The sequence below is a fragment of the Coregonus lavaretus genome (genome assembly GCF_964263955.1).
Source record: "Coregonus lavaretus genome assembly, contig: HAP1_SCAFFOLD_236, whole genome shotgun sequence".
NCBI classification, from domain to species: Eukaryota; Metazoa; Chordata; class Actinopteri; order Salmoniformes; family Salmonidae; genus Coregonus; species Coregonus lavaretus.
In genome coordinates, this window is record NW_028163050.1 from 523,672 (window position 1) to 544,579 (window position 20,908).

Here is a 20,908-nt window from a genome sequence, read left to right on the forward strand (position 1 = left end):
TATGAGCAGAAGAGCAAATGTTAACCAGTGAAAAAACACACTACCCTCCCCTGTGCCCCCCAAAAACACACTACCCTCCCCTGTGCCCCCCCAAAAACACACTACCCTCCCCTGTGCCCCCCCAAAATACACTACCCTCCCCTGTGCCCCCCCCCAAAACACACTACCCTCCCCTGTGCCCCCCCAAAATACACTACCCTCCCCTGTGCCCCCCCAAAATACACTACCCTCCCCTGTGCCCCCCCAAAATACACTACCCTCCCCTGTGCCCCCCAAAAACACACTACCCTCCCCTGTGCCCCCCCAAAAACACACTACCCTCCCCTGTGCCCCCCCAAAAACACACTACCCTCCCGTGTCCCCCAAAAACACACTACCCTCCCATGCCCCCCCCCAAAAAAACACACTACCCTCCCCTGTGCCCCCCCCAAAAACACACTACCCTCCCCTGTGCCCCCAAAATACACTACCCTCCCCTGTGCCCCCCAAAAACACACTACCCTCCCCTGTGCCCCCCCAAAAACACACTACCCTCCCCTGTGCCCCCCCAAAAACACACTACCCTCCCGTGTCCCCCAAAAACACACTACCCTCCCATGCCCCCCCCCCAAAAAACACACTACCCTCCCATGTCCCCCCCCAAAAACACACTACCCTCCCGTGTGCCCCCAAAAACACACTACCCTCCCCTGTGTCCCCCAAAACACACTCCCCTCCCCAAAGCAAATAAAAAGCTGGACAGCCCTCCCCAAGTAAATTTGGATCTGTCCCTAAATTAGACCAACTTCTATGCTGAGCCGTTGCACAGCCCCCAGCCAGGCAGTGTTGCAGCAAGGTGGGATAGGCTATAGGCAGGGCAGGGGTATTTAACTCTCTACGTGGGATAGGCTATAGGCAGGGCAGGGATATTCAACTCCCTGCGAAGTCCAGAGCCTCCTGGCTTTCTGTTCTGTCTGATAACTAATTGCACACACCTGGTGTCCCAGGTCTAAATCAGTCACTGATTAGAGGAGAACAATGAAACAACGCAGTGGTAATGGCTTCCAGGTCCAGAGTTTAGTTTAGGGGGGGGCTATAGGATTTGTAGTTCTTTGACTTTGTGCGATTAATTTACCAGCTATGAAACAAAACAGCAGAAATAATTAAACAGCTACTGCAGCATTTATTTTGCTCTAAATGTGATCACACTTTTTATTCACAAATGCGAGTGAAATGCTCGCACTGGTGAAATGGACATCTTTGGCGGGTGTTAACTTTAGGCTCTGGCTAAGTTCTTTGCAAAAAAATGAGCATAGTATTCACGGGATAGTATTCACGGGATAGTATTCACGGCACATTGTATATATCTGACTGTTACTAGGATAGTATTCACGGCACATTGTATATATCTGACTGTTACTAGGATAGTATTCACGGCACATTGTATATATCTGACTGTTACTAGGATAGTATTCACGGCACATTGTATATATCTGACTGTTACTAGGATAGTATTCACGGCACATTGTATATATCTGACTGTTACTAGGATAGTATTCACGGCACATTGTATATATCTGACTGTTACTAGGATAGTATTCACGGCACATTGTATATATCTGACTGTTACTAGGATAGTATTCACGGCACATTGTATATATCTGACTGTTACTAGGATAGTATTCACCGCACATTGTATATATCTGACTGTTACTAGGATAGTATTCACGGCACATTGTATATATCTGACTGTTACTAGGATAGTATTCACCGCACATTGTATATATCTGACTGTTACTAGGATAGTATTCACAGCACATTGTATATATCTGACTGTTACTAGGATAGTATTCACGGCACATTGTATATATCTGACTGTTACTAGGATAGTATTCATGGCACATTGTATATATCTGACTGTTACTAGGATAGTATTCACGGCACATTGTATATATCTGACTGTTACTAGGATAGTATTCATGGCACATTGTATATATCTGACTGTTACTAGGATAGTATTCACGGCACATTGTATATATCTGACTGTTACTAGGATAGTATTCACGGCACATTGTATATATCTGACTGTTACTAGGATAGTATTCACGGCACATTGTATATATCTGACTGTTACTAGGATAGTATTCATGGCACATTGTATATATCTGACTGTTACTAGGATAGTATTCACGGCACATTGTATATATCTGACTGTTACTAGGATAGTATTCACGGCACATTGTATATATCTGACTGTTACTAGGATAGTATTCACGGCACATTGTATATATCTGACTGTTACTAGGATAGTATTCATGGCACATTGTATATATCTGACTGTTACTAGGATAGTATTCACGGCACATTGTATATATCTGACTGTTACTAGGATAGTATTCACGGCACATTGTATATATCTGACTGTTACTAGGATAGTAAGAAACAAGACCAAATGCAAAAATAAGCCAACACATTTACATTTTAGTCATTTAGCAGACGCTCTTATCCAGAGCGACTTACAGTTAGTGAGTGCATACATTTTTTGTGTATGGGTGGTCCCGGGGATCGAACCCACTACCTTGGCGTTACAAGCGCCGTGCTCTACCAGCTGAGCTACAGAGGACCACATACACGAGTACATGTACATGAGTACATACATATTTGTATCTATTCTTCATACTGGCCCCCCGCGGGAATCGAACCCACAACCCTGGCTTTGCAAACACCATACTCTACCAACATCCCTTCCGGCCATTCCCTCCCCTACCCTGGACGACGCTGGGCCAATTGTGCGCCGCCCCGTGGGTCTCCCGGTCACGGCCGGCTACGACAGAGCCTGGATTCTAACCTTAGACCACTGCGCCACTGTTAGTTAAATAAAATATGTAATAGTAAACGATAATGTTCAACATATCTTTCGTTTTGGATCAAGTTAGCTAGTAGCTAGCTAGCTGACGGCAAAGGTGTCAGCTAGAGATGACGTGCCGGAGCTTGCAGGGATTTGTAGTCTTTGATGCTAATTAGCATTTTCTCAGCCGAGAGTAAATGGAGCCGAATATATTGATAAAAGTCACCTTGTCCTAATGAGATTTACACGGTTATCAAAACGTCACGCCAGGGTAAGCCCACACAAAACACAACCCTTATTTTAAGTGTTTCTAAAATCCCTTATTAGGAAAAATGAATGGTGAAAACAACTATTGGAATAATTTCTGTGTTTGACCGCTAGGTTTTATGGGTATTATGACAAGTCCACTCTGGGGCTCCATTGGTTTCAATGGATGTAAGAATATATGATAACAGGTCACACTAGAATAGCATTAGCCTACCGTCTGTGGAATACATGTAAAATAGATAGCTCAATGCATTTCAAAATGTTGGTAAGCGAAAACAGAGAAACAGAGAAATTCTTCACTTTTTAAAATTCAATCAACCTGCCTCAATACTATAGATTTAGGGGTCAATTATTTATAATTTAGGGTATAAAGATACAACACTTTTCTAAGGGGGTGAAAACAGTTTATTTGGTGTTCAACAAAGAGGAGGAGATATCTAAAGAGTCAAATATCAAACAAATATTTATGTAAAGTGTGAATGTTACTCAAAATGTTGGCCCACTTGAAGACAACAGGAGAGATATCATTCTCCCTTCAGGGCCCAACACAGAACAGAACAGAACAGAACAGCACAGCAGCATGGAAAATATGGTAGAAAATGAAATAACCAAACATTGGAAAAAGAGTTTAACCAGTATACATGATGTAGACATGAAAACGATGGGTCAGTTATTTTTTTAATGAATGAATCCATCTGGCTCAATAATCCAGGTCATTGTGACATCTTCAGCATTCAGACCACTGAGAACTAAATGATGTCAAGTGAAATAATTATTTTAAAACAAAAAATCAAAAATGTAGTAATGTATGATGAAAGATGTCTTCTTGTCTGCAGTGGGAAGAGATGCTGCCCGCTTGGTGGTTTTCTGGAATTATTGCAAAGATATTGTCCAGACACCAGGTGGCAGAAGACACAGTATTTCCCCTCACTAAAAACAATCTTTGGTGGTGGTTTTGACACCATTTATTTGACAGACTCCTTCCAACTAACGACGACCATATGTATCATCATAATTATGAATGTCTATATATCACCCTTTTCCAACCTAATTTAAGACCTGCCATTCCTGAGCAACATCACGACATGCTTTAAACATACAGTAGTAGGTAACTGGGGAGAACAAGGGAGAAAAAAGTGCACTGGTCTATTCCCTGATTAAACGTCTAGCATTCCAGATACAGAATGAGAATCCTATGGGTGTTCCATCCCCTAAGAGACCTGGAACATGGTTACGAGGGTTCCCCTAACCCCTACCCTAATGCTGCAGCTGGGATATTGTTGTGCACCTAGGGGCTACATCTTGATTCCTTTAAGTGTCCGTAGCTGCTTGGTTAAACTCGGAGGAGTGAAGGCGAGGCTGGTTTTGAGAGAGAGAGGAGCCAGACAGAGAAAAATGCTCAGTGTTTCTCATGCTTCGTAGTGCGGCTGCGTTGGGCGGCTCGGGTTGACTGACAGATCAAGAACAGGAAGGGGTTGTACTTGCACAGGAAGCAGGAAGTCAGAACAGGAGCGAGTTCAGTTAGTCATTGGTTGTGTCCGAAATGGCCCCCTATTCCTTATATAGTGCACTAGAGGGCAAGGGCTGTTCAACTCTGACCCTACGAGGTCCGGAGACGGCTGGTTTTCTGTTCTACCTGATAATGAATTGCACCCACCTGGTGTCCCAGGTCTAAATCAGTCCCTGATTAGAGGGGAACAATGAAACAACGCAGTGGAACTGGCTTGGAGCTCCGGAGTTGAGTTCCAGGGACATAGGGAATAAGGTGAGGTTTCAGACAGTGAGCGTGGGCTACTGGGCCATGCTGTTGAGGCTGCTGTTGGATCCTCCCAGGCCGTTCTCGGTCTTCTGGAAACTCTTGACTGCACTGGGGACCTGCATCCCTGTACTGAGGCTCAGTCCACCACACCATACCTGGAACAACACAACACATGAATACAACACCTCTACCATAGTCCACTACACCATACCTGTAGATAACAAAACACACATTAACAACTTGCAATACGGCTGTGAAATGTGCCGAATGATGGCACGCCTTACATAGCTACAGTGGGGGAAAAAAGTATTTAGTCAGCCACCAATTGTGCAAGATCTCCCACTTAAAAAGATGAGAGAGGCCTTTAATTTTCATCATAGGTACACGTCAACTATGACAGACAAATAGAGATTTTTTTTCTCCAGAAAATCACATTGTAGGATTTTTAATGAATTTATTTGCAAATTATGGTGGAAAATAAGTATTTGGTCACCTACAAACAAGCAAGATTTCTGGCTCTCACAGACCTGTAACTTCTTCTTTAAGAGGCTCCTCTGTCCTCCACTCGTTACCTGTATTAATGGCACCTGTTTGAACTTGTTATCAGTATAAAAGACACCTGTCCACAACCTCAAACAGTCACACTCCAAACTCCACTACGGCCAAGACCAAAGAGCTGTCAAAGGACACCAGAAACAAAATTGTAGACCTGCACCAGGCTGGGAAGACTGAATCTGCAATAGGTAAGCAGCTTGGTTTGAAGAAATCAACTGTGGGAGCAATTATTAAGAAATGGAAGACATACAAGACCACTGACAATCTCCCTCGATCTGCGGCTCCACGCAAGATCTCACCCCGTGGGGTCAAAATGATCACAAGAACGGTGAGCAAAAATCCCAGAACCACACGGGGGACCTAGTGAATGACCTGCAGAGAGCTGGGACCAAAGTAACAAAGCCTACCATCAGTAACACACTACGCCGCCAGGGACTCAAATCCTGCAGTGCCAGAAGTGTACCCCTGCTTAAGCCAGTACATGTCCAGGCCCGTCTGAAGTTTGCTAGAGTGCATTTGGATGATCCAGAAGAGGATTGGGAGAATGTCATATGGTCAGATGAAACCAAAATAGAACATTTTGGTAAAAACTCAACTCGTCGTGTTTGGAGGACAAAGAATGCTGAGTTGCATCCAAAGAACACCATACCTACTGTGAAGCATGGGGGTGGAAACATCATGCTTTTGGGCTGTTTTTCTGCAAAGGGACCAGGACGACTGATCTGTGTAAAGGAAAGAATGAATGGGGCCATGTATCATGAGATTTTGAGTGAAAACCTCCTTCCATCAGCAAGGGCATTGCAGATGAAACGTGGCTGGGTCTTTCAGCATGACAATGATCCCAAACACACCGCCCGGGCAACGAAGGAGTGGCTTCGTAAGAAGCATTTCAAGGTCCTGGAGTGGCCTAGCCAGTCTCCAGATCTCAACCCCATAGAAAATCTTTGGAGGGAGTTGAAAGTCCTTGTTGCCCAGCGACAGCCCCAAAACATCACTGCTCTAGAGGAGATCTGCATGGAGGAATGGCCCAAAATACCAGCAACAGTGTGTGAAAACCTTGTGAAGACTTACAGAAAACGTTTGACCTGTGTCATTGCCAACAAAGGGCATATAACAAAGTATTGAGAAACTTTTGTTATTGACCAAATACTTATTTTCCACCATAATTTGCAAATAAATTCATAAAAAATCCTACAATGTGATTTTCTGGATTATTTTTTCTCATTTTGTCTGTCATAGTTGACGTGTACCTATGATGAAAATTACAGGCCTCTCTCATCTTTTTAAGTGGGAGAACTTGGACCATTGGTGGCTGACTAAATACTTTTTCCCCCCACTGTATGTGTTGTTCACGGCAGTTGGACTGTTCTGAGACCATTAACTATCATTACAGACTCACAGGCATATCTTCTCTTGTTTTGTACCAGTATTCCTCACTCTTGGTAGACCAAGGAAGACAATTTTCGGATCACTGAAAATGTATTGGTTTTAGCTGGTTCAATATAGTGTACACACACCCAGTAGATTTCACAGATACAGGGTGTATATGGATAATATCTGGACCTGTGTTCTGGGACTGAGCTAGCCTGTGACCTATGGACCTGTGGTCTGGGACTGACTGACCTATGGACCTGTGGTCTGGGACTGACTGACCTATGGACCTGTGGTCTGGGACTGACTGACCTATGGACCTGTGGTCTGGGGCTGACTGACCTATGGACCTGTGGTCTGGGACTGAGCTAGTCTGTGACCTATGGACCTGTGGTCTGGGACTGAGCTAGTCTGTGACCTATGGACCTGTGGTCTGGGGCTGACTGACCTATGGACCTGTGGTCTGGGACTGAGCTAGTCTGTGACCTATGGACCTGTGGTCTGGGACTGAGCTAGTCTGTGACCTATGGACCTGTGGTCTGGGGCTGACTGACCTATGGACCTGTGGTCTGGGACTGAGCTAGTCTGTGACCTATGGACCTGTGGTCTGGGGCTGAGCTAGTCTGTGACCTATAGACCTGTGGTCTGGGACTGAGCTAGTCTGTGACCTATGGACCTGTGGTCTGGGACTGACTGACCTATGGACCTGTGGTCTGGGACTGACTGAGCTCTAAACACATCAAGCAAATAACATGCAAGGCCTCCTGGGGTGATTAAAGGAGAATATGGCAACATATTTGCATTGTCACTGGACAGATTATTGAAAGTAAAGCCCTGTTTTACCCTGCTGCTAAACTGAGTTTGTCTGGGTGTATAACATTGATCTTCTTTGACCAATGTCCACTTGTGAATGAAATGTGCTACCAATAGTCATGAAACATTTCACATTTATATATGAGTAATTTAGCAGACGCTCTTATCCAGAGAGACCATTTAGCAGACGCTCTTATCCAGAGAGACCATTTAGCAGACGCTCTTATCCAGAGCGACTTCCAGTTAGTGCATTCATCCTAAGATAGCTAGGTGGGACAACCACATATCACAGTCATAGTCACAACACTTCTTCCCGACAAAGTAGCTGTCAGAAAAGTCGGTGCTAGTTAGAAGTACGAGTGTTAGTTCATGAAAGAAACTTTTATTTTTATTTATTTTTTATATTGTTTTTTTTACAATACAAGTTCTCTGGTGTTATCTAGGTCTTGATGACAGGCAGGCGGTGTAAAGTACAGGGATGAGGGAGTGGTAGTTAGACAAAATAATATCAACCATAATACAGACAAAACATACCATGAAGGCTGGTACAACAGGTTGGCTAAACTTAGCCTTGAACGTGTGGATCAACTGCTTGGTTTCAGCGTTGTAGAAGGACACTTGTCCTGAGGAAGAACAAGAGAAAAACAAACAGAATTCAGGCCCAAGCAAACTATTGCATCCACTTCACTTGTTGAAGCACAGAGAGAGAAGGATGAGAAGTGTCTCCTGATAATAATAATATGCCATTTTAGCAGACGCTTTTAACCAAAGCGACTTACAGTCGTGTGCATACATTTTTACGTATGGGTGGTCCCGGGGATCGAACCCACTACCCTGGCGTTACAAGCGCCGTGCTCTACCGGCTGAGCTATTCTGATACTCAGAGGAGAACAGCCTAGTTTGTAATCACTTCCTGGGGAAGAGAGATGGCTGAAATCCAATATGGCCGTATCCGATGGCCTATGTCACCGTCACCTGAGGGATATGCTATTCCACCCTGACTGGCTGTAAAACACACCACTACATGTACAATAGAACAACGAGGCTCACCTTGTTCTCAGTTGGTGAAATTGTCAGTACAATATATCACACGTATAGCTGCATAAAATGTATGGATCAACAACAGGATTTTAATACCTGCCAGGTGTTGAAATCCATTGAACCACAGCTCCTATCAAACCTGGGTTCAAACTTCAAATACTATTTGACATTTTTTTTGGAATACTTTAGCTGTGCTTGACTGAGCTTTCCTGCCGAAACGGAACCAATAAAAGAGTCCCAAAAGTGTAAACACCACCTATCTGCCACCTCAGACAGGCTAAAGCAAAGGCTCAAAGTATCTGAAATATTTCAAATAATATTTGAACCCAGGTCTGGGTTCCTATGTCTCTAACATCAACCCACCTGAGTCCAGGTCACAGAAGACTCCGATGCGGTCAGGTGCGGCGCCGTCCAGACTCTTGGCCTTGTTGTTGTGCTTGGCGGAGAAGGAGGTCTGCAGCCAGGTGTTGATGTGGATACACCATGTGGTGTTGGTCTTTCCCAGCTGGTCGAACTTCCCCAGGTTCCTGTAGGAGACCCCGACGCTGTAGGACTTACAGTCTTTAAGAGCTTTCACCTCCCAGTAGTGTTGACCACAGTCCATACTGGTATCACCTGGGAGCGGTGGACAGACATGAAGGCTTATCAATCCCTTGACAGACAGAGCAAACACACATAAATACACAACTGGTGTCACCTGGGAGCGGTGGACAGACATGAAGGCTTATCAATCCCTTGACAGACAGAGCAAACACACATAAATACACAACTGGTGTCACCTGGTGGCTGGATACTGTGGTAGTATGATTTCATACATAATACCTGGGTGGGGACTGGAGAGGACAGACAGGACATCTTATGAATCACTACACAGACTTCTGGTGTGCCTTGGGAGTGGATATTATATTATGATATAATAATGTTATACCTGGGTGTGGAGGACAGGAAACCTTATCAATCCCACCTTGGGAGAGAACAAACACTGACACCCAAAACATCATAATACACGAAAACCCTGTTGAACATGTTTACCTAGCACTGTGTCCTCTGTTATGAATCCTCTGACAGAGCAGTGAGAACACAGCACGCCACTAAACAACTACCCTTCGTGGGTAGAGACTTCTGACAGAACACAGCACGCCACTAAACAACTACCCTTCGTGGGTAGAGACTTCTGACAGAACACAGCACGCCACTAAACGACTACCCTTCGTGGGTAGAGACTTCTGACAGAACACAGCACGCCACTAACGACTACCCTTCGTGGGTAGAGACTTCTGACAGAACACAGCACGCCACTAAACGACTACCCTTCGTGGGTAGAGACTTCTGACAGAACACAGCACGCCACTAACGACTACCCTTCGTGGGTAGAGACTTCTGACAGAACACAGCACGCCACTAAACGACTACCCTTCGTGGGTAGAGACTTCTGACAGAACACAGCACGCCACTAACGACTACCCTTCGTGGGTAGAGACTTCTGACAGAACACAGCACGCCACTAATTCTTACATAGATGTTCCTTTTGTCCAGGTGGGAAAGGGCAGTGTGGAGTGCAATAGAGATTGCGTCATCTGTGGATCTGTTGGGGTGGTATGCTAATTGGAGTGGGTCTAGGGTGTCTGGTATGATGGTGTTGATGTGAGCCATGACCAGCCTTTCAAAGCACTTCATGGCTACAGACGTGAGTGCTATAAGGTTGGTAGGGTTTACCTACCTAGCACAGTGATGTATTAACATTGTGTTTACCTAGCACAGTGATGTGTTAACGTTGTGTTTACCTAGCACAGTGATGTGTTAACGTTGTGTTTACCTAGCACAGTGATGTGTTAACGTTGTGTTTACCTAGCACAGTGATGTGTTAACGTTGTGTTTACCTAGCACAGTGATGTGTTAACGTTGTGTTTACCTACCTAGCACAGTGATGTGTTAACGTTGTGTTTACCTAGCACATAAATGTGTTAACGTTGTGTTTACCTAGCACAGTGATGTGTTAACGTTGTGTTTACCTAGCACAGTGATGTGTTAACGTTGTGTTTACCTAGCACATAAATGTGTTAACGTTGTGTTTACCTAGCACAGTGATGTGTTAACGTTGTGTTTACCTAGCACAGTGATGTGTTAACGTTGTGTTTACCTACCTAGCACAGTGATGTGTTAACGTTGTGTTTACCTACCTAGCACAGTGATATGTTAACGTTGTGTTTACCTACCTAGCACAGTGATGTGTTAACGTTGTGTTTACCTAGCACAGTGATGTGTTAACGTTGTGTTTACCTAGCACAGTGATGTGTTAACGTTGTGTTTACCTAGCACAGTGATGTGTTAACGTTGTGTTTACCTACCTAGCACAGTGATGTGTTAACGTTGTGTTTACCTAGCACAGTGATGTGTTAACGTTGTGTTTACCTAGCACAGTGATGTGTTAACGTTGTGTTTACCTAGCACAGTAATGTGATAACGTTGCGTTTACCTACCTAGCAAAGTGATGTGTTAACGTTGTGTTTACCTAGCACAGTGATGTGTTAACGTTGTGTTTACATTTACATTACATTTACATTTTTACATTTTAGTCATTTAGCAGACGCTCTTATCCAGAGTGACTTACAGGAGCAATTAGGGTTAAGTGCCTTGCTCAAGGGCACAGCGACAGATTTTCCACCTAGTCGGCTCGGGGATTAGAACCAGCGACCTCTCGGTTACTGGCACAACGCTCTTACCCACTAAGCTACCTGCCGCCCCTTTACGTTGTGTTTACTTACCTAGCACGGTGTAGGACTCTCCAGTGAACCTGTCTCTGCCTCCTCTGATGGCAGGCGACCGAGTCGTCAACGTTCTCTTGGGAGACGGAGTTCCACTTCTACAACCGAGAGGAAGGAAGGAAGGGCAGAACATTCTAAAGATTAGCATCGCAACACACTGACATTCTAAAGATTAGCATCGCAACACACTGACATTCTAAAGATTAGCATCGCAACAGACTGACATTCTAAAGATTAGCATCGCAACACACTGACATTCTAAAGATTAGCATCGCAACACACTGACATTCTAAAGATTAGCATCGCAACACACTGACATTCTAAAGATTAGCATCGCAACAGACTGACATTCTAAAGATTAGCATCGCAACAGACTGACATTCTAAAGATTAGCATCGCAACAGACTGACATTCTAAAGATTAGCATCGCAACACACTGACATTCTAAAGATTAGCATCGCAACACACTGACATTCTAAAGATTAGCATCGCAACACACTGACATTCTAAAGATTAGCATCGCAACAGACTGACATTCTAAAGATTAGCATCGCAACAGACTGACATTCTAAAGATTAGCATCGCAACACACTGACATTCTAAAGATTAGCATCGCAACACACTGACATTCTAAAGATTAGCATCGCAACAGACAAGACAGTAGAGTGAACAGGATGCTGTGGAGAAGCCCATTTCCTTTCAGCTAGGTATCCAGCTCCAAGGACCAATTTATCTGAAAGAAGATGGAGTTTTCCACAGATGTCATTGGTAAACTATGAAGATAAACAACAACCCTTGCAGTATGAAACATACGGATGAAGACGCTCTTTTATACGCACTTCAACAGTTTATCAGATTGCAAACAAACTCAAGCTTTTAGTGGTGTAAGACACAAGCAAACAGGGTGGAAGAGGAAATGAGAGATGAGAACTGGTAACAAACAGACCAATGGAAATGAGATGAGATGAGAACTGGTAACAAACAGACCAATGGAAATGAGATGAAATGAGAACTGGTACCAAACAGACCAATGGAAATGAGATGAGATGAGAACTGGTAACAAACAGACCAATGGAAATGAGATGAGATGAGAACTGGTAACAAACAGACCAATGGAAATGAGATGAGATGAGAACTGGTAACAAACAGACCAATCTGAGATGTTATTGGACTAGACGGGATCTCGGTGTAAGGGACTATTTTAAGGTTGAAATTGAGAGGTGGAAGGATACTCCTGGACAAGTTAGGAACATAGCTGTGACATGGCCGATATGGATACATCCTCTACAGGCAAATACATCAGATATAAGACTTCTCAGGTGGTGATTGAAACACTAATCAGGTTTCCATCCAACGTCTTTAAGCATGTTGTGTGGCCTCCCACTACGACTGGGGAAAGGATGCAGTTTATTAGGCTACAGATCAAATAAGTTCTGATGAACGTTTCAAGTTTTTATTGTCATGTGCACCAGTACAGTGAAATGCCTTTCTTGCTCTTCCCCAACACTGCAGTGTCAATAGCAGTGGCAGGGTGGTGATGAGCTTGATGCTCCTTTCAATAAATATCGACGCTCTTATTCTGGTGACATGATGATCGATGCTTGGCTGCCGTTTGACAAATACAAATAATCTTGCTATTTTGTCCATAATAATCCCGTCATGTAGGCTCTACGTGCGCTCCAGCCAACAGCTCGCAGATACACAGTGAGGGTCGGCTAGCCCAGAGTTTCCCAAACTCGGTCCTTTTCGGACTATAAGCCGCGCCTTTTTTCCCATTTTTCGACCCTGCGGCTTATATAACGGTGCGGCTAATCTATGGATTTTTACAGCTAACGGCCACTAGAAGACCTCCTAAATCTATGGATTTTACAGGTTACAGTCCATCAACTTTAACTCTATGGGCTCTATGACCGGTCCGCGCCCCCCACCTTTAAGCGGCGGGCTCCAGCAGGAAAAGCTGGAGGCCGGCGCAAAAGTAAAAGTGGAACCGAGAGTGGTACGAGAGACAGAACGAGCATTACGAGAGCGAGACAGTTTGTGCAAAGGAAGTTTTCATGCACAAACCCTCATTATGGAAAACAAATGTAGAAATGCATATGATGCAGCTTTTAAGTTAAAGGCAGTCAATCTGGCTGTCAAAACATCCACGATCATTAACGGGTTCCGAAAGGCTGGACTGCTGCGTGATGAAGAGGAGGACGCCGCCACAGCTGAGGCCCTTTAGAGGCTGTTCGATTCCGACAGTGATGAAGAGGAGTTCGTTGGTTTTGAGAGCGACAACGAAGGAGAGAGGAGAGTGGCTGACGAAGCCACCCTGAGCCTGTTAGTTTCCGACACTGAAGATGAGGACTTTGGTGGTTTTAGTACGCAGGAAGAAGACGGAGATGAGGATTAATGACTTGACTTTTCTGGTTACAGCCGTGTACTGCACCTTAGCCTAAAAGATGAAGACGAGGATTAATGACTTTTCTGGTAGGCTGATTACCGTATATTTTAAGCAGCCGTGTTGCTGCAACTTTAGGCTTACGCGCTTACTGTCGTGTTACAGGCACTTTATTTTGCACTTTTAAAAAAACACATTTAATTTAGCCATTGATATTCCCTCGTCAAGCGCTGTAAGCTTTGTTTTTTGTTATGGTACTACTGTAGGCTATAATGTAGATAAATATTCAAAGATGTGCACACTTTTTCAAGGTTTTTCAAAAATAACCAAAGTTAAGTGGTTAAATGATTGTGACGCTATTAACTAATTTTGCTGGGGAACCCCTAGCACTCCCTCAAGGACCACTGGTTGAAAACCACTGCTGTAGATCACTGCCGGTATGTGCGCTGGGACCGTTTACGTTTGAAAGTTGAAAAGTTTGTGTGTCTGCAACGCTGTGTGATACAGTACAGTTTACACAGCACAGTATATGTTCTGTAGCTACTATTGCACTAAATGGTAACACTTGAATACGTTATGCAAATATGCAACCTGTTTGTTGAAATGTTAATAAATGGGAGCTTCCTCAAGCAGCCATCTCTTTCCCGACAATCCCCTCTGTGCACGAACCCTTACATATGGTAATTAAACATTAAAACTCCTGCGGCTTATAGTCCAGTGCGGCTTATATATGTACGCATCATTCAATATCATTCAATTTAGCTGCTGCGGCTTATACTCCGGTGCGCCTTATAGTGCGGAAAATACGGTAACTTGATTCCAGAAGAAAGCCACTTTCAATGTATTTAGGTTGGGGGCTTTTCATCAAGGTGAGTGTTTCTTGGCGTAACGTCGTCCCCAGGCTATTGAACGCACAGCACATATAACCCTGGGAGATCAACCATTCAAAGTTGGCCTTAAATGGAAGTGACCATAGAATTCTATAGGAGTGACCTTACTGAGTAAAGTATTTGTCCTCGTCACTACTTAACACAGTCAAAAAGTCACAATTATTGCTGAACCCTGCCCAATTCCACAAGTTATCTTCATAAAATGTGATTTTAAACCTAACTAATGAAGGCCAAGGTTGATGCGTTGGTCCACCAGACCTTCCGGAAGTGTCTGGGAACGAGATTAGGTGTCACGTGACTAACATGACATCACTTTAGAGCGTATGCCATAGTGGGTTATGCCACATTTATGAACCCTTTATAAAGCATGACATATGGTTATAGATGCTTTGTAACACATTTATGTAGTGCTTATGAAGGCATTATGAAGGCTTTATGAAGCCTTTATAAGCTGAATGTAATTTAAAGCGGGACTTATTTTTCTAGTTTTTTTTTTCTGAGAGAGCATTGTGATCATGGTTGTGATTGTTGTTGTGATTGTTGTTGTGATCATTGTTGTAATCATAGTTGTGATCATTTTGTTTTTGTGAACATGATATGGAACGAATGAAAAACATGTATATTACAAATAGTACACTAGAACTGTTACTCACCAAAACCATTCGTTGCAATCAGGGAAAATGGGTAAAAACAAAATCAATTCTGTGCTATTAACTATACATTGATTCTGTAACAGAGATTGGTCAGCTGAAGGTAGAGGTTAATTTGATTTCTTTAGAAGGAGAGTGAGAAATAAGGGGGTTTTAGAAACAGAAACAGAGTTAGGATGTAATCTACAGATGGAGCTTCTTTCAGGACAGAATAAGATTTAATCATTTTCTTTGTTCGTGGACGGCAACCATGTCCAGTTTAACCAAATCAAATGTGCAATTATTTGGCCTAAATCAATAGTTGGTAAAGAGCTACCCTCTCCATATGTAGGTGACTAGTGAAGTCAGTCACACACAGATTCTCAATATCAAGTCATTTTCAGGAGGTTAATTCTCACAGACCTCAACGAGCAAAAATAGACTTTGCTGAAAATAATCTGTAAACTGTTCACACAAAAACCTGGAAGGGACTTGATGAATAAAACATATCTAAGCGTTTGTTTGCTGGAGCGTACGAACACGACCACAAGCGGTCTCTACCTAATACAATTCCACAGGTTTCAGGTAGCCTAATGCTACATTTAAGTAGCCTAATGCTACATTCAAGTAACATAATGCTACATTCAGGAAGCCTAATTCTACATTAAAGTCACATACTGCTACATGCAGGTAGCCTAATGCTACATGCAGGTAGCCTAATGCTACATTCAGGTAGACTAATGCTACATTCAAGTAGCCTAATGCTACATTCAGGTAGCCTAATGCCACAGGTTAAAAGGTAGCCTAATGCTACATTCAGGTAGCCTACTGCTACATTCAGGTAGCCTAATGCCACAGGTTAAAGGTAGCCTAATGCTACATTCAGGTAGCCTACTGCTACATTCAGGTAGCCTAATGCTACAGGTTAAAGGTAGCCTAATGCTACAGGTTAAAGGTACCTAATGCTACAGGTTAAAGGTAGCCTAATGCTACATTCAGGTAGCCTACTGCTACATTCAGGTAGCCTAATGCCACAGGTTAAAGGTAGCCTAATGCTACATTCAGGTAGCCTAATGCTACAGGTTAAAGGTAGCCTAATGCTACATTCAGGTAGCCTAATGCTACAGGTTAAAGGTAGCCTAATGCTACATTCAGGTAGCCTAATGCCACAGGTTAAAGGTAGCCTAATGCTACATTCAGGTAGCCTAATGCCACAGGTTAAAGGTAGCCTAATGCTACATTCTACAGCTTAAAGTCACACATGGTCACCTTGACATGTTCTTCAGATTGGTAAGATGAGCACTGTTGACGACCACAAAGAAACAATAAAAGCAACTGGTTAAAATAAAGACATTCTGTGGGTGTCATGGTGAAGCTTGCTATTTAAAGGACGCTAAAAGAGGTTCCATTCCATTAGGCACTAAATAACGCAAATCCTACACTATAGCTGAGTAAACATCTCTCCAGACAGTCCAGAGAATACTACGGGAACTATGAATTCTCTCTTTAATGGGGCAATCCGCAGTTGAAACAATATCAAAGCCTCCTCCCTGCCCCTGTTTCAAGTAAAAAGCTGAGGGATGGGGCTGGAGAAATGTAACGACTCAAATGTATAGACAGGACTATGGATATAAGGACTGACAGAGGTGTAGTCCAGGGTATACGCTGGTATACGGCGTATACCTACTTATTTTTCAGTCAGCATTGCGTATACCCACTTCTAAATCCCCCCTGATGCGCATCATTCAGTAATATCTGTGAGTCAGATTGCCTATTTTCTTCCTCGGGGATAGTGAAGCCATGACCCACCCTCCTCTGCCTCTAATTGGCTGGTACTCGCTGCTTTCACTGATTAGATTGGTTAACTTTAGGCATGAGGACTGATGAGCCAATCAGAGGCAGAGTAGGGCGGGTCATGCCGAGGAAAATATCGCTAATACCTCAGGTGCCAGTGAAAAAAAAAAAAAAAAAAACTCAGGTGCCGGTGCCACTTGACTACGATAACGGCAGCAGACCAAACAACGGATGAAGAAAGGACACAAGCGGCGGTGTGCCACCCCAGTTGATGGAAGACATCATTCTGAGGTAAGTTTTAAGGTGGTTTCCAAATGAATCATTATTTTAAACTACTGGCAAATTGCCAGTGACTGCACATTTAGAGGAGAAGAGATGTTGCCGCCAATAGTTAGTGCGAGTCGGCTAACGTTATGAAGCTAGCTACGTAGATTGGGATAATGTGGGGAAACCGGGGCATTGTTGGTTTTCAGTAAGTGTTTAATCAACCCAGTTCATAAGAATTTCATACCAGACTGATGAAACTGATTATCTCAATGTTTATGAAGCTTGTTTATTATTGTAAAGGTCTAAATTATAACGTTAGCCAAGTTACTAAGCCCTAAATTATAACATTAGCCAAGTTACTTAGCCCTAACTAACCTATATGATCTAGTTTAATTGCATAGTAGCTAAGCTGGTAGTTGATTTTTAAGTAAGTTAAAACACAAGAATGGGGACAAATAGTTTAAGATTCAGCCTAAAACAATATTGAGGTCTAATCAGGCTGTCTTATTTTGTATAGGGACAGGTAACCATGAAAAGGAAGGGAGATATTGCAGACTTTTTTGTAAAGAGGCACAAATCAGGCCCAGATCAGGCCCAGGCAGACCCCACCCCTAAAACCAGCAGCCCTGGCAGCTCTCAACCGGGAGCTAGCCAGGCAAGTCAGTGTGAGCATAGAGAAGGATCCAGTCTACCACCACCAGGTCAGAACACACAGGCAGTAAATTGCATCTCCAGTTTATTGAAAAGTGAAGCCTCACACTGTAACAAAAGGTGATTTTGACAGATTAAGCCTCATTTTGAATTTCTGTGTGATGTTATTTATTTTATTGCCCTTCTATTTATTTTGTCTGTATCCATGTTTGTTTTTTACAATGCTACTGTTATATAACATTTTGTACATTTTGTGTTAAATTTGTTGTTTTTTTGTTAAATAAACTCTCCCAAGTATTTCACTCACTAATCTCCTGTATGCTTCAGCTTCACTTGCTGAAAATATTTCTACTTGGTTATGCAGATTGTTAATGTAAAGAGGGGGACCCATGTCTTGCTGATGACTATTGTGATCACAGTAGTGTGTGTGTGTGTGTGTGTGTGTGTGTGTAAGTGTGTGAGAGAGAGAGAGACAGGGAGATGCATAATTAGTTTTGTTGTTGTCTGTAGACATCAATAATGACTGGCCAGACCTGTGGAGTGCTAAACAAACAGAAGACTTCAAATCCAAGAACCCCTGGTTGGGATCCAAAAACAAAAAATTGGGTAAGTTTAGGTAGATTGCTAGTTTGGGTAACTTCTGAAACAGTGGGCACAGATAACTTTGTGTGTGTGTGTGTGTGTGTGTGTGTGTGTAAAGGACCATGCACACGTACAGCTGTGGATACAGGAGTAGTTACATTGTTTGTTTATGCTTCGCAGGATGTCTGGTCTGTAGCAGTGTGAACTCCATTGGGATCGACAAGGAGCAAGGTGTATCGCTCTCAAGAGAATGGATGAACTTTGAAATTCAAGTGTCTGGCCAGGGAAGTAGAACAACAAGTTTGTCAATCTTGAGAAATAAGGTGAGGAAACATGCGTTGTCCAAGGCCCACACTCAGGCTGTGAAGGTGGCAGAGCAACAGAAAGAAGCTGCCATTGAGAATACAGTGGAGACTATGACTGAGTCCTACATGAAGGAAACTGAAGCTGTGTTTCGAACAGCCTACCATCTGGCCAAAAAGAACCGACCCTTTTCTGACCATGAGAGCCTCATTGAGCTGCAGGAACTGAATGGTGTAAAAATGGGCTCAATACTTCATTCACGTTACAGTGCAACACAAATAATACAACATGTTGCTAGTGAGATGCAGAGCAAAATCATCAGTAGCATTATAGCATCATCCAGTAAGTTAGCTGTCCTAATTGACGAGGCATCTTCTTTAAGTCACAAAGCTGTCATGACAGTTTCTATTAAAGCATCAATTCAAGAAGAAAGCCCTGAGTTCATATTCCTGGAACTTGTTGAACTGGAAAATCAGAGAGCAGATGGCATATTACAGGCGTTACTCACCTGTTTAACTAATGCTGGCTTTACAGAAGAGTGGCTTCATGAAAACTGGGTAACATTTGTATCTGATGGAGCCAGTGTCATGCTAGGAAAGAAGTCAGGAGTAGCAACCAGACTGACTTTGAGATTCCCAAAGCTTTTTGTATGGCACTGCATGAACCATAGACTTGAACTTGCTGTGTCAGATGCAGTTGATGAGGTAAACTCTGTCAATCACTTTAAAACTTTTATCCAGAAGCTATACTCTCTGTATAGTGTGTCAAACAAAAATTAACGTGAACTTGTTAATGCAGCAGCTGAAGTAGGCTCACAACTTCTTCGCATTGGCAGAATCTTGGATGTACGCTGGGTGGCCAGTAGCTTTCGGACTGTTCGTGCTGTTTGGACATCCCTGGGAGCTCTTGTGCAGCACTTTAAAAATGCTTGCAGTGATGAGATGAGGTCCACCAAAGAGAGGCAGATGTACAGAGGTTTGTTAGACCGTGTTCAAAGTCCAGAATTCATTTGTGACCTTGGCCTCATGTACGACACTCTCCATGAACTAAGTCTCCTGTCACAGGAGCTTCAGTCTCGTTCTATAACGCTCCTCAGAGCAGAGCATCTGCTGAAACGCTCAATCAGAGTGATCCAGTCATTCAAAGAGAGTCCAGGTGAGAAATATAGTGAGGCTTTAGAAGCAAAACAGACTGGGGAGTATCGGTCTATAGCCCTGAAAACAAATGCAAAGCTGAAGTCTATCAATCCAGGCCAGTTCTTACAAAGCCTTGTGAACAATCTGGAGAAACGCTTGTCTTTTGAAGATGAGACCATCATGGACCTCAGCATCCTTGATCAGAGTAAGTGGCCATCAAAGCCCAGCATCCGCCATGGTGAAGAACAAGTTAAGCGACTGTGCAAGCGATTTAACTTGTGCACAGACCAAGCACTGAATGGGATGCGGGACCTACTGGAAGAGCCCAGTAGTGAGCCCAAGGACCTAAAACCACTTATGAACTGTATGAAAACATTCCCTGTCGGTACAGCAGAGTGTGAGAGGAATTTTAGCCTTATGAACAATATAAGCTCAGACAAGAGGGCTGTCCTTCTGATCTCAAACATATCAAACTTGATGATGATTAATATCAACGGCCCACCAACTTCCAAGTTTGATCCTAGAAAATATACAAGGACCTGGTTGAAGAGCCATCGTGCTGCCTCTTCGGTGCGTTCTAGACAGTGCAGTGTGAAAGCTCCTGCAGAAAGCAAATTTGTCTGGAATATACTGTAGTATGAGCAAAGGTCAGAAACCCAGTGCTGGGTTGAGAGAGTATATCACTGTTGATGTGTTGTTAATGCATATATTTTTGTTAATTGTTAACTAAATATTGTTGTAACATATTTTGTTGAATGATTTACCGGTAAATGAACATGTTCAAAACAAAGCATATAGCAATATGAACAAGGATGCATTGTCACCTTCAGATTTGAAGTATTTTATTTAAATAAATGTGCAAAAAATAATCGAAA

At 43.2% G+C, this 20,908-nt stretch overlaps 1 protein-coding gene across 1 annotated transcript in view; it reads right to left on the reverse strand.

Annotated features, from left to right (window-relative positions):
• Window positions 1–3,534: 3,534 nt before the first annotated feature.
• Window positions 3,535–20,908, reverse strand: part of LOC311118550 (FSD1-like protein) — a 53,846-nt gene continuing 36,472 nt past the window's right edge. The window contains exons 9-12 of the mRNA XM_084193342.1: window positions 11,399–11,496; window positions 8,997–9,248; window positions 8,127–8,215; window positions 3,535–5,008 (exon numbers count right to left, since the gene is read on the reverse strand). Of these exons, the coding sequence (XP_084049468.1) occupies window positions 4,886–5,008; window positions 8,127–8,215; window positions 8,997–9,248; window positions 11,399–11,496 (562 nt within the window). The 3' untranslated portion in view covers window positions 3,535–4,885. The remainder of the gene's footprint in view (window positions 5,009–8,126; window positions 8,216–8,996; window positions 9,249–11,398; window positions 11,497–20,908) is intronic.